Here is a 14,889-nt window from a genome sequence, read left to right as displayed (position 1 = left end):
TTTATAAGCGGAGGTTTGTTGGAGTTGGCCCTGATATAGGAGTTGCTGCTCTACAGGGCTCTTAAAAATAGGTAAACTTGGGCGGTTATAAACAGGCATTGACGTTTGTTTACACTACAAGGACTTTTTGGGGTTCTGTTCTGAAATAGCCTATTACTTACGCTGCGAATATTTCAAGCAGGATCTGCTTGTCAGTCTGCTACTAAATATGCTTTAGAAGATCATGTTTGCAGTGTGTGTTGTGAAAGATGGATAAGAGAGGCATTAATATTTTGGTTCAAGTTGAAAAAGGTGCCAAAGAAGCTCATGAAATGTTGAAATCTATATAATACTTTTTCATTATACGAGGGTGGTTCAAACATAAACCGGAATGTTTTAATAAATGAACGAAAGCTTTAGTGTTGTAAAAGTTGCTGCACTGGATGTGAGACTGTTCTGTTATGAAGTGTAGAGAGCAGCTGCGACTGTGTAACCTCGCTTTTTAGTGTACTTATAGCTATGAGCAAGAAGGTCGTACCAATGTCTGTTTCGCAACGCTTCATTATTCGTTTTTTGGTAGAAGATGATATAAAATCCGAGAAAATTTATCGAAAATTACTCAAGCAATTCCCGCTTAGAATTACAATTAAAGAAGTAAAAGACGTTTTAAGTCACTAAAGAATCGAAAATCTCCAGGCCCGAGTCAAATAGCACCAGAGTTAATTAAAAATGGCACTGAAAAACTTTTTTCTCATCTGCAAATGCTTTTCCAGAAGTGTATAAATGGTGAAGCGCTACCCCAAGAGTGGAAAACATCTTATATGACTACCGTATATAAAAAAGGGGACAGTGAAAATTGCGACAACTACCGGGGACTTACAGTGCTGTGTACAATATCCAGAATTTATGGAAAAATCATAAAAAATAAAATCGAACAGGAATATTACAACATGGAGGCAGAAGAACAGGCAGGCTTCAGAGCGGGGAGGTCGACTATTGATCATTTATTTACGATTTCACAAATAATTGATAAGAAAACCGCCAAAAATCAAGAACTCCACCTTTTGTATGTTGACCTTAAAAAAGCATATGACAGCGTACCGCAAACAAAACTATGGGATGCCTTGGAAAGAACAAATATAAATGCGGCCCTAATAAAAGCAGTACAAAAGCTTTATGAAAACAGTAAATCACAAGTAAAAATAGGAAACAAGGTCTCAAAAGGATTCTCCATCAATAAGGGGTTAAAACAAGGATGCTGTCTGTCGCCCACACTCTTCAAGATATACCTGGAACATGCACTAGCACACTGGAAAAGGAAATGTAAGAACATGGGCATCCCACTAATCGATTCCACACTATATACCCTGTGTATATTTTGCAGATGACCAAATAATCTTGGCACAGGACTACGAAGACTTAGAATATATGACAAGAAAGCTAGTAGAGGAATACAGGAAATGGGGTCTAGAAGTAAATTTTAGTAAAACTGAATATATGTGTATTAGAGGAGAACAACAAAATTTAATACTTGAAGAAACACAACAAAAAATAAGTCATTGTACAAAATACAAATACCTAGGCATGATCATCACTAAGGATGGAAGATTAGATGAAGCAATAGCACAAAGAAATAACCAAGGAAGACAAGCAATAAGACAACTAAATAGTGTATTGTGGGACAAACAAATATCCAAGGAAAACAAACATCGAATATACAATAGCATCATAAAAAGTATAACAACATATAGTAGCGAAGTCTGGCCTCTAAAAGAAAAAACAGTCAAAATGCTTGAAGCCACAGAAATGGATTATTGGAGACGCGCGGCAGGAATATCAAGACTGGAAAAAATAAGAAACGACAGAATCAAGGAGATCATGAAGGTGCAACACACGATTACGGAAGACATTAGGGTGAATCAGTTAAGATGGTATGGACATGTCCAAAGAATGCCTGAAGACCGCATACCCAAACAAATTTTAAATTGGGCACCACAAGGAAGAAGAAAGAGAGGAAGACCAAGATTAAGTTGGAGAGAAGGTATCGAGAAGGATATTCGAGAGAGAGGATTGGAAGAAGATCTTTGGGAAGATCGAGAAAAATGGAAACTGGGAATCGGAAGACGGCGAAGAACGTTTTAACCCGATTAATAAAAAAAAACTCAAGCAATTCGGGGATAAGTGCCTAACCAAGACTCATGTACATTAATCGTGGTAAGTTTTACGAAAAGGCCGAGAAGTGGTAGCAAGCTTGACACACCCGCGGTGCCCCAGAAGAAGTGTTACCGATGAGAAAGTCGGCGTTGTAGAAAAACTCATATTGAGAGACCGACGCAGTACTGTACACAATATGGCATCAGCGTAGGAACTATTGTGCAAATAATTCATGAACGGCTCAGTTACCATAAAAATTCAGCCAGATGGATGTTAAGACTTCTGAATTTTCAGCAGAAATTCATACGCTGGAAAGTTTGCATGAATTTCTAGCAGCGGTATGAAGAGCAAGGAGAAAATGGAGTTGAGGAAAGTCGTGCCAGGTTACGAAGGTTACATAGCGAAGAAGATGTTGTGTACCGTGTTTTGAAAAATTAGAGGAGTAATTGCAGCTCATTTTTTCAATAAACAACGAACTGTGAACGCGCAGTATTATAGTAACCTCCCAAAAACACGGTGAAACCTGTCTACAGATTAAAACGATGCGATATTTCAATCTGTAGTGAGATATTGCTGCAAGATAACGCCAGACCCCACTTTGCTCGGTTTACGATGGAAATGTTGAACGAATTGGGTTGGAAAACACTGGAACACCCTCATTATAATCCCGATATGTCATCATGCGATTATTTATTGGGTTCATTGAAAGAAGCACTTGGCGACTTTGCGGACTGCAATTCGAAAACAATGTGTAGAATCTACGTACGCGAATGGTTAGGTAGGAAAAAAACATCCGAAAGCTTCCGGAGAGGTGGCAAAAGTGTGTAGAGTGTGAGGGAGACTATTTAGAGGATGATGGATCGTATCGTGTGGAATTAGTTTGAAGGTCAAATCTGCATGTACACTATTAAAACAACACAGTTACATTGGGCATCAATCATAAAACATTTTTGATTTATCCAAAAAGAGATAGATACACAAACAGACTCAAGTTAACTGCACGAAATTTATTCAACCCTATCGAAATTTGCATTAAAACGGAATAAAATAAATCCATTTCTCAATAAAAATAAAATATTAGAGAGTTAAACACGATTATTGTCGAAGCTAGACAACAGACTGGGAAACTCGTAGGCTGCTGCTGTGTATGATGGAGCTGAAAGGGAATTATATACCATAAAATTCTGAAGCCTTTTCAAACGGTCAATTCAGTACTGTCAACAATTGATCAAATTACAGAAGACAATTTAAAATAAGCGGTTGGAGTTGATTGATAGAGTGGGTATTGTGTGCCAGCACGACAACATAAGACCACACCGCTAAAAATTGACTGAACTTTATTATGAAGTTTGAATGCTACTATCGGTATCGTATAGCCCGGATAAAACACCGTCTGACTATCATTTTTTGTTTCGATATTTGCAAAAGTTTCTTGAAAAGGACACGTCGAAAATAATGTCGCCACTATGTTTTTTTTTTTCATTAAACCACAGAAACATGGCAAAAAATCAAGGATAACACTGGCACATATCACACTCTGTAGACAAAAGTAACCTGTTATACTTTCTTAAAAAAAATAATAGGTTACTTTAATGCTGAAGAAATTTGAAATGTAAAAGAAAGAAGTAGATGGCTTAAAGCCTTGCGTAGTAGGAATGAGTAAACTTCTGAATTTATAGGTGATAAAGTAATAATGTATTTTTATCACACGGTATTTTTTTATCACACCTCGTACACGGTAGAGATAGAAAATCAGTACATCGCATCTTTTAGAAATATTTTTCTTAATCAATAATATTTTCTGTTATATAAAAATTAACTTTATTTGAACGTCATTAATTGATGTTTTTCTGTTGGAATATATAATGGAAAATAACGACTTTTAAGGTTTCACTCAGTATTTTCGTTTCAAGATTCGTATTTAATTTCTCTTGACTAATCAGTTGAAAAACCCTTTGAATGACGAACATAACCTATATTTTTTACCCTATCACTAAATCAACTATAATACTTACCTCTTCTTTGCTCCATCGTCCTTTATTAATAGATTTTTTCGACCTAGCTGGATGTTCACCACCACCAGAATCGTCCGAGTCCTCGTTACCACTAATATCTATTTCTGAATCATCTCTTTTAAATCTGTAACAAACACAAACTTGTTTAAGCCACTATTAGAATCAAAAGTATAAAAATTGTAGCAATGCGAATGGCAAATACCTCAATCAAAACTACGCGATGTGAAACCGAGGGTGAAATTACTAGGTAACCCATAGTTACTTAGGCCGCTTGACATGATGCAATACACGTGCAATGCAATACAAGAAATAATATTTCTTGATCAAAATCATGCGCAGATAAAGTTTAGGTAATTGTTTTATGCAAGATCTTGCACTTGCAACATTATCGGTTTGGTGCCATTTTTATTGCGTGCAAGTTGCAATTTTAGGAGTTTCTGATATGCTGATATGACGTCTCTTGCCAAAGATTTCTTAGTAATCTTCTATTTTATTTTCCTTAGTTTTTCAAATGTTTTTTCAACCATTCTCATGTTTTTTCGACTAATTCTATAGCTACACTCATGTTTTCCCTTTGTCTATTTAGGCAGGACCTTTCCCACCATCGCCTGTGTGAAGAAATGATGGAGGCCGAGACACTCTTTGTGAATATTGGTTGCAACAGTTCATCTTCTGATTCTGAATTTATAAGAAGTAGCTCTACGTATACTCTTAAAATTATTCTTTATGAACGTAAGGTTGTAAAAAACAGAGTTTAAACCCTTATACCTATATAAACAATATGACACAATGTTCTTTATACCTTGTGTTATAGGCAGCTAGTTATAAGCAGGTTGATTAGGTGAAAATATAAGTGTACATCCGATATATTCACATAAATTATATTTGTATAAATGTATTTATATTTATTTGAATGTTATTTCATACGAAAATACTCAAGGTATAACTTGATAAAATATTTTAATTGTTTACTTAGAGAAGTGATACCCCTATGGATTAGGAATGATTCATTTTATTCATCACTTTATTACTCTCTCATTCATAAAAATAGACTATAGTCATCGATCATAAATAACTTATAATGTTAGTGCCGTGGCATTTCCAAATTTACTTTTTCAAACTAAAGTAAAAATTTCTTCAAAAACACGCAATATAAATCAAAGATTAGCGTTTATAACTAAAATATTGATTGATAGTAAAAAATTTTGTATGGAATGTTTCAAATATATGCCCTTAAAGTGCTACTGTTTATTCAATTTCGGTCTGTCGCTCTGGCGGCATTTTAGAGAATGATTATTTGTGTACAGTTCACAGCCGTGTGTTTAATTTTTAGTCGTAATATTAAGACGGAAATGAGTTGTTTGTTTTTGAAAGTTGAATCATAAAATAACAATGTCGGTACTCTGGTATTGAAATTAAAGCATATTAATATTATATTATTTCAACGCCCTATCTTGTATTTCACCGGTTTTTAGCGCTTGAAGCTGTTGTTTATGGTTAGAGTAGAAAAAAGCGCCATAACGTTCACTTTATTTCACATAAGGTAACACAGTTGATTATTGCACACTTGTATTGAAGAAAAAAATATCGTCACCTTTGATTTTGACATGATATGAATTGATTTGACTTCAATCAGAAAATTGATTTGTCGTAATTTAGTAGTGTCTTTCTATTATTATTGTTAAGATGGTGAAGATTCAGAGTTTGAAATATGTACTCCTAAGAAAAGTTCTAAACGAATGTCCTCTATATATGGTCCAATTATTCTAAACTAAAAGCATTTAACATTTAAGGTAAAGGTTTTAAATAATTAATAATTGTTTTGTTATTTTATTTATTAATTCGTAGGATATATTAATACTGTAACGTTTTTTGTATTTATTTAAAATCTTTCTATTCCTGGCGTAAATTAATAAGCACTGTCTCTTACACACTATACAATACACTTAACTTATAATAATTTACTTATAAATATCACTTTGCTAATTAATTCTATTCACAACGACTATTTATTTAAAACTAACTTACTGCGCTACATAAACTCTACTAAACTCTAAACGGTACATTTATATACCACAAATAGAATTCTACAAAGTTTTAGAACAAAACAAACACAATATATATATATATATATATATATATATATCCGCCATGTATAAGAAATAGATTGAAGGAGTCGCGCGAAATACCCGAATTTTAAAATTCCATTGTAGCTGGACAGGGCCGGCCTAAGGACCCATTTTGCCAGCTTGTTCGTAACAGTACTGAGAATAGTTGGAGATGCTCATCATGATTCCAGATTCAAAAACGCATACAAGTCGGGGTCTCACAGTTATTGTGCAATATATAAGTTTATCACATCCAGAAGAATATACAGGTCATACGTTTCGACGTACCTTGGCATCGCTTTCGTGTGGAGACATTCTTCAATTAAAATAACATGGAGGAAGGAAATCCACTGCTGTAGCCGAAGGGTATATGAGCAATTCTCTCAACACAAAAATAAATGCTGCTTCGAATTTTATAATGAACCAATAACAGCAGTTTTTTAAACCTCTACTTAAATGAAGCTTTATCTGGTAATAAAATATACATAATTCACAAAGTCAAGCCAACAATTGCTTTTTAATATTCACATTGCGAGGTGAAACAAAAATATATCATTTAGTAATAAGTGCATAAAGTATCTTTTTTACTCATTCGTGAAGAAAAGTGCCACTTTATGCAACTTTCAATTCAATCATTATTAACTGTAATTTTCCGTAGGAGCTTAAAATATCCCAAATTTGAATTTTATTTTTTTGTAAAGGGCTATAGAAAAAATAACGTATGGAACATGTGCATAAAGTATCTTTTTTTACTCATTCGTGAAGAAAAGAGCCATTCACTTGTTGCATAAATTAGTATTATTTTACTGTGCAATCAAAATTATTCAGAGTCGTTATTTATACCACTAAAGATATAATTTACTATTTACATTAGTAAATAGACTTACATCCCGTGAAGTATTTAAGATTTTTTTTTAATTCTAGCAGAATTTATTGCTTTCCGCATAAAATCCTGGACTTGTATTTTATCAACAACCTCGAGCAGACTGTTTATTATCAAAAATTCAGAGAAATTTAAAGAAAAATCGAGAAAGTAGCATATGAAATTTTTTACAATATAACGTTATAAGTTAGAAGTCTCCTATAAAACTTATGGAGATGGAGAAATTATAAATTTTATGCCAATTGAGACAAAACATTTATTTAAATTTTGTGAATAATGTTCCTAATATTCTAATGGTCGGAGTGGTCGACTAACAAACCGTCGTCAAAGGCAATTGATACTTTTTTGGTAATTGTTACTTACATCCTTTAAAATAGTGTCAAAATGCGTTGTTTACAATAGGGAGATGCAAAAAATAATTCTAATTTTGTGCAAGAAAGTTAGATTGATTTAAATCCAAATGTCAGTAAATGTCAGAGAAAATATACCTGGGGTTCAAAATTTGTGTATTAATAAGCTAACTACAACAAGTAAGAAAAGTGTGTTAAATCACTAAATTTCAGTATGAAAAATAAATAATAAAAAAAGGGTAACAGATAGGGTAAGGCGGCAGAAAATAAGAAAAAACATAAATAGCTCAGAAACAATATTGCCATTGAAAGTCATATGGATTTGACAATGGCAGCGCCATTTATGTGTCAGCAACATGACTTATGAGTGATGTAATACTTGAGGACATTTTTAGTCAACTATCGAAATGGTTGCTGACATTGAACTATTTTAAGAAACAATGTTGGAAAAATTTAGATGTGTTATAGAGAAAATAAATACTAATTTAAATTAATAACTTGAATTCTTCTAGTTTTTATAGAATCCTTGATAACATATGGTTTAGTCAGTCATTTGAGAAATAACACAACTCCAACAACGTTTGTAATTTTTTTTAATTATCAAAATGAAAATAATGTAATTTCATATTACCCAAAAATTTACGTTTTAGGATATGATAATGATCGATTTAATTGAAAATTGGTTTTAACGCTTGGGAGAATGTAGTAATAATAAAATGGAATATTTTAAAATGCAATATAACTACATCACTTACATATACTTGTTTTTTTATTGTTAAGTCAGAAATATAGATAGAAACCGTCGTCACCCAAATTGTTTAAGATTATTAGGAAAAAATATACCCAAATTCATCAAACAATTATTCACCTCACCCTACAATTAATTTATTTCCATATATTCACTTACATCATTAAATCATTTCTTTCTCCTATGTATTGAGTATCTTTTTATTTTAAAAAGTCTTGCTTCATCATAAAATGAATACAGTTGACTAATCAGAATATCATATTACGATTCGCCGATCCCGATTCTTTTTCTATAAGTTTATATTCTTTGCGAAGTCTCGTGTCGCAACTAATTTGAGAACTAAAATCGAGTTTTGTTCCCACGCGGACTAATCATTCGACCCATTCCACACGTCCGTAATTCTGGAATAATAATAAAATTGTGGGGTTTCTACGACAACACGATACAAAAGCTTTTGATACAATAAAACGTTGGAAAAAGCAGAAAGTAGTGCAGATGTATTATTGATTGTCGTAAGTTAGGTAATTCAAAGTTTGTGTTGTTAATTTATTATGGAAAATAATAAAGTAATAAAAATATCATTCTTTCAATTTAATCCGGTTTTGTTGATATTAGTGACATACGCTGTTGAAGTAATGATACATGGTTGAAGAACCCTTCTAAGAGGTCATTTCCTGTGAAATTCTCACAACCGGCACTTAGGGTGGAGGATTAGAATATCCCATCAGAAGTACTTAGTTTTACAAAAATAGTGGTTTTATGGGAATGGTAAATATAGTAGTTAAAAATAAGCGAGTAATTTTCGAATAAGAAGTATTACAACTGGCAATACATTAGATCAGGGGTGTTAAAATTCGCGGCCCGCGTTCGAATATTGATTCTCAGAAATATATCTTCACACAATAATATAAAGGCTGCTTTAAAAAATACACTCTTTGCAATGAAAAGAAAATCAAATTATGTCTAGTACGAATTTTTTTATTGTATGGTAATATGTAGATTAGAGAAGGATTGTTTTTTTTTAAATCATTCTATCCAAATGTGCTCCATTTCGTTGTAGATATAACTGTAAACGATAACTCAACTTTTCCATAACTGCGTGGCAAGTAACCTCTGTACTGTTTGACATTTCTCGTCGGAAATTTTCTTTCAATTCATCAATTCCAGCAAGTTTATTTCATAGACTTTAGTATTGAGGTAACCCTTATGAAAAAGTTCATAGGCCATATATCTCGACTTCGTGGTGACCAGGGAGCGTTACTTGTGTAAACACTATAGTCAATTGATATTTATGGCCAATTTCACAAATCACCATGTAAATTAATGAAAAATAGGAGTTGACACTTTTTAGTAGTCACATAATATCCTTCCTCTACATACGTTAGAAGTATGTAAAGTTCCTCATGACTCACCCTGTATACGCATAAGGGGGGGGGGGAATCAAATAAATCAATTTCATAACTAATCAACAATATTTTTTGAAATCAGAAAATTTTCCAAAATAATTAACAAACTAATTGAATGGAAACCAATAATTAAACAATTGTTATAAACAGATTGTTTTGATTAGGTCACATCACACTGATTTTATTGATAATAAACATTAAAACAGCAAATCGCATAAAATGTAGGAAGCAAAAACTTTACTTGCCCCCTTCGTACTTGTTTTTAATAGTGGGCGGATACTACACCTTAACAAAAATAGTTTTGAAGAAACATACAAAACTAATTTTGACATTTTGATTTGAAACACCCTACATATAAGATTAGAGTGATGTTCTATTAAAGTGTTTTGGTTTAAATCGTCATATATTCTGCTGAGAATTTTATCTGTAAAATATCAACTCTTACTAATGAATGTATAATAACATAACATAACGTAATAACCTTTTAACAGTATATTATTCACTAGTCTATAATGGAGGTTATTATTCATGAATTTCATTAATAATCTATTTTGCCAGTTCAAAATTCATATGCCATATTATATACTTTTCTTGACTTTTTTGGCAATAAATTTAATGAGGCAACTTCAGGAGCTTCTCTAATTTCTGGTGATATTAATAAAAAGCCACTTTAATTTTCTATATCTTTTTTAGTTGGATTTTTTATCATAATTTGACATAGAATATTAAAACACTGAGAAATCTAAACACATAATAATGTTGACAGGTTTGAGTAAAATTTATATTGTTTCAAAAATTATTTCAACTTATGCACTGTCGCTGACAGCTCACTGATTATGCTGCGTGGCTTCAAACTGGAGGTTCCGGGTTCTAATCTGGTATAAAAAATAACTTTTTTAATTCTTTATGCGTACAGTACTAAATCGAAAATATTTAGTAGTTTGTATTTAAAGTGATAAAATTATAAAATCCGATTTTTTGTGTCAAAGCATATGAAAGCAGTGATTAATGGATTCATTAATCACGGCTGTGATTAATGGATATCATTAAGATGGAGCAAGCAGAAATATAATGGGTATATTATACAACAGTCGTGGATAAAATATTATTCATTCCCTATATACCTAATATATCGATATGGGAAATTAAAATGTAAAAATTCAAGTTAATGGTGTTTACCTCAACATAATAACTCTTTATTATATGAATTAACGCTAAATAGTGAAGCACTGGACACTAAATATAACACAATAATATTTCACTGGTAGTCAAGGCAAGCCATGTGTTAGCACATTGCCCAACTTTTTATCAATCAAGTTAAAAAACGCGGTAAGAAACTCTGTACAAACAACATATGTCCACCAGTTTATGTTCATACTTGAATAACTTACGATCTAACAGAAGGTCTACAGGGAACTAACACTTCATAAGTTTATCTGAAGCTTTATTAAGCGTACCATCGAATATTCACAAGGCCAGATATTTGATATTTATGTAGTAAGGAATATTGTTAGTTGTTACGTAATCAGAATAGTGTATCAAGAAATTATATTCAAGTACATTCAAAATAAAATATTGATCAATAAACAACTCTAGTATATTTTATGAGTGAAAAATTCTATAAGGAAGTAGGCTTATCGATTATTTTAGATGAGATCAAAAAATATAGTGGATTAGTTTTCATAACAGCATTACTTATGTTGCACCTTTTCAAATAGGTCTTATATTCTCATCTGTTGAGACAGGTTTTGAACCGTTTCGTTTTGGCACGATTTTCTTGAAAAATGGTTTAAAAAATTGTCAAGAACCTCACGAAATGTTAAAATCTGTTTATGGTGGTTGGTTAAAAGCGAAATAGCTCAAGTTGATGACGAAGAACAGTTGAAATTGCGTCCATATACAGCGCTATCATGGTGTTCTCCTTCTTTGTGACGTCCACTATTTATATATATATATATATATATATATATATATATATATATATATATATATATATATATATATATATATATATATATATATATACAACATTGGTAATAATACCGCTCCCTGCGGTACTTCCGCCTGCTGTTCTCCGATTTTCGATTTTTCGTTTACCACCTTCACCTGAAACTTTCTATCCTTGAGGTTTCAGGAGTTTCATAAGAGTCTTTGTGTTTCGTCTTTCATCATGTAAAACAAGCCCTCTTTCTGGTTGAAACCTTTAGTAGTTTCAAGATTTGCTGTGATTACTTTTAAAGCCGAACTGATCTGCTGGTAATGTATTGAGAACTCTTGTTTGTTCGTTCAGAATCCTCAGTATCACACTCTCTGTGATTTTATTTATGACAAGTAGCAAGCTGATCGGTCTATAGCTTTGCGGGATCTTTTCTGGGTTTTCTCAGCATGATGATATCCGCTTTATACTATCTCGATGGGGAGTGTTTCGTCGTCAACATACTGTTTATGATGTTCGTCAGGTAAGCAATACCTTTTTTCTACATGTCTTTCAGCTCTCTACTTCGAATTCTATCCATTCTGGAAGCTTTGTTTGCTGATGCGAATCTAAGTAGATCTTTCACTTCAATCAGTGTTGCCAATCCTAGGGTATTAGTTTATGTTTTCTTTTATCCATGTTTTCGTCAGAATGCTCATCTAGTGTTAACTGAATTTCAAGTGTGTTTTTAGCGCTTCTACTTTTTTCTTTTTTCGTGTTCGCCATCCCGTTGTTTCCGTTTATCGGCGGCATTGGTTTCATAACCTCTCTAAGTACTTTCGATATGTGACATATGCCGAGAACGGGTTTCTGCGCGTCTAATTCGTTTATCCTTTGTTCCCCTCGCTACCGTGTTCCTGTTCCTTATTTTATCGTTTACATAGCTGTACATCTGAATTTAGGATCTGATAAGTGGATACCTTTATCAGCCAAGCTATTAGTCACTGATTTCGCTGGGGCGTGTTTGATCCGTACAGCACGGACCTCCTAGAGACTGTCATCTCTTCTTACACCTAAAATATTTGCTTGGTGGAAGGATTCAAGGATAATGACGAGCTGGAAAAATATGTTAACACATTGTTCAAAAGTCAGACGACAACCTTCTATGAAGAATTCATACAAAAACTTTTGCTACGCCATGAAAATTGCCTACAAAATTTCAGAAACTATGCAGAATTTTGTAGATTGTAGATATTTCTACAAGAATATTTTCTGTATCTGTACACTTTTTTTAAATAACCAAACTGAACTTATTTTGTGGATATAACTCGTATAACCTTTTTGACTAATTTAATTCCTCTTTATAAAATAAATTTATTCTACTCTCCATACTCGAAAAGTAAATTAATCTAAGGAAAATATTCGAAATTATTTGTCACAGTCGTGTAAAAATAGATAGGCTGACATACAAGCAGCTGCAGACGAACGAACCTCTCGGAAACACTCCCCCTATACGTTATTAAGGCTGCATTGCGAATGTGAGTGAGTCTGCACAACAATGAGAGGGTAAACATAATGCACTTTGTGTTCCGATCGTGGAAATAATTAATATTTTATGTAAAATGGCTTGGGTGTTTCACCACATATAGTTCTCACCGACTCCAGTTCGTTTAAGATTTGTTGTTATTACAAGCTATAGATATACATACAAAAATACGAAATATGATTTTTAATTGAGGGAGAATCATCTCCAATTTAAACAGGTTTACTGGCAACTGTTGGAATAGTACGAACTTTATAACGTAAAATTAGTCAGCATGAATTGTCTGATATTTCTACTGAAATTATCTACAATACAGCTTAAATTTATTCATAAATGCGTAAGAGTCATAAATCTTGGCGACCTTTGCAAAATCAATGAACCCATGAATTAGACGAAATGAAATCTTTATTTTAATCGAGGTATTTTATACCATACAAAAAATTGTTACCCCTTTTACCACCTATCCTTGACAGCTACCCCTTCAGATTCTTTAAAACTCCAAAAACGTATAATTTTTAAATTTGAATGAAATAAAAATTATCAAAAAATAATATATTACATTTGATTCTTTGAAATTAAAGGGACTCCTTAAGAAAACTTCATCTATTACAGGATATGCTTGAAATAATCTCCACTTACTTCCTGCCACAAGTAGATACTTTATTTCGTTACCTCCTTTTTGTAGGATCTGAATATCAATCCTGTAACATTCTTCTATTATTGTTTGATGGAGTTCAGCAAGTATCGTCAAATGGCTGACATATACTTTGGATTTATGATAACCCCTTAGGTAAAAATCTAGATCTGGTACTCTTGATAGCCATCAAATGAATCTACGATGCCCAATCCATCTTCTCAGATACAAATTATTTAAGAAATATCGAACTCGAGCAGGGAAATAAGATGGAGCTCCGCCCTTCTGAAAAATAATATCCTGAATGAATTCGTCTGGATTGTTTCTAACTACATCATTCATTGCAGGGACTACTTGTGTCTGTGAACAGGTTAAGATAGGTTTCCCCCGTTACATTTCCTTCGATAAAGAAAAGGTCTATAATATGATCCTGCTCAAACATGTAATTTATTCCGAAATCGAGTATGACATTCTTGAAATAGTCGAGGGTTTCCGTCAGACCAATATTTGACGTTCTGTCGATATACGTGGCCGTTAAAAAAATCTAGCTTCATAGGAAAGACAAATATGTCTTAAATAATTTGGATCTTGTGAAATATTCTTATCCATAGATTCGCAATTGCAGTCATCGATCTGGATCACCATCTAATCAATTCGTGCATCATATATGAGACAAATAGTCTATAATAATATCGATCAATTGGACGCACTGGTAAACGTTCATTAAATATTCTCATAGCTTTATGGTAATTACGGTCCGCTTCACTAAATATTAAAACTGCTTCACATTTTTTTGCTAAACCACGAGGCTGTACCATTTTGATAGTTATGGATAAAAAAATCACCAAATTGCAAGTTTTAAATGTTATTTTGTTCTTGTTAGTATTATTTATAATGAATTATTGATAAATGCTTGGTTTTTTGACATATGTTAAAACTTGACATATCAAATAGATTTTTAAAAAGTGTTCTAACCACGGGCACCATACGTTCTAAAAACCTGTGTGACATTTTTGGATAGTTATTAAATTAAAGCAAAGTGTGATACATTTTTAAGTTCTGTTTTTTGAACTTTTTCCAACGAAGTCTCGCACGACTCTCCCTGCCATTTAAAAAATCTGAGGGAGTAGCTTTCAAGGGTAGGGGATAAAAGG

At 32.7% G+C, this 14,889-nt stretch overlaps 1 protein-coding gene across 9 annotated transcripts in view; it reads right to left on the bottom strand.

Moving 5' to 3' along the window:
- The window catches only part of LOC130442948 (transcriptional activator Myb), a 97,059-nt gene that overhangs the window by 36,165 nt on the left and 46,005 nt on the right, over positions 1–14,889 (bottom strand). For all 9 annotated transcript variants that reach the window (XM_056777364.1, XM_056777366.1, XM_056777360.1 and 6 more), the window contains exon 2: positions 4,149–4,272. In XM_056777364.1, the coding sequence (XP_056633342.1) occupies positions 4,149–4,272 (124 nt within the window). The remainder of the gene's footprint in view (positions 1–4,148; positions 4,273–14,889) is intronic.

The sequence above is a fragment of the Diorhabda sublineata genome, chromosome 4 (genome assembly GCF_026230105.1).
Source record: "Diorhabda sublineata isolate icDioSubl1.1 chromosome 4, icDioSubl1.1, whole genome shotgun sequence".
Classification (NCBI taxonomy): Eukaryota; Metazoa; Arthropoda; class Insecta; order Coleoptera; family Chrysomelidae; genus Diorhabda; species Diorhabda sublineata.
Note: the sequence above shows the minus strand (reverse complement) of the source record. Positions and strands in the feature narration are given on the sequence as shown.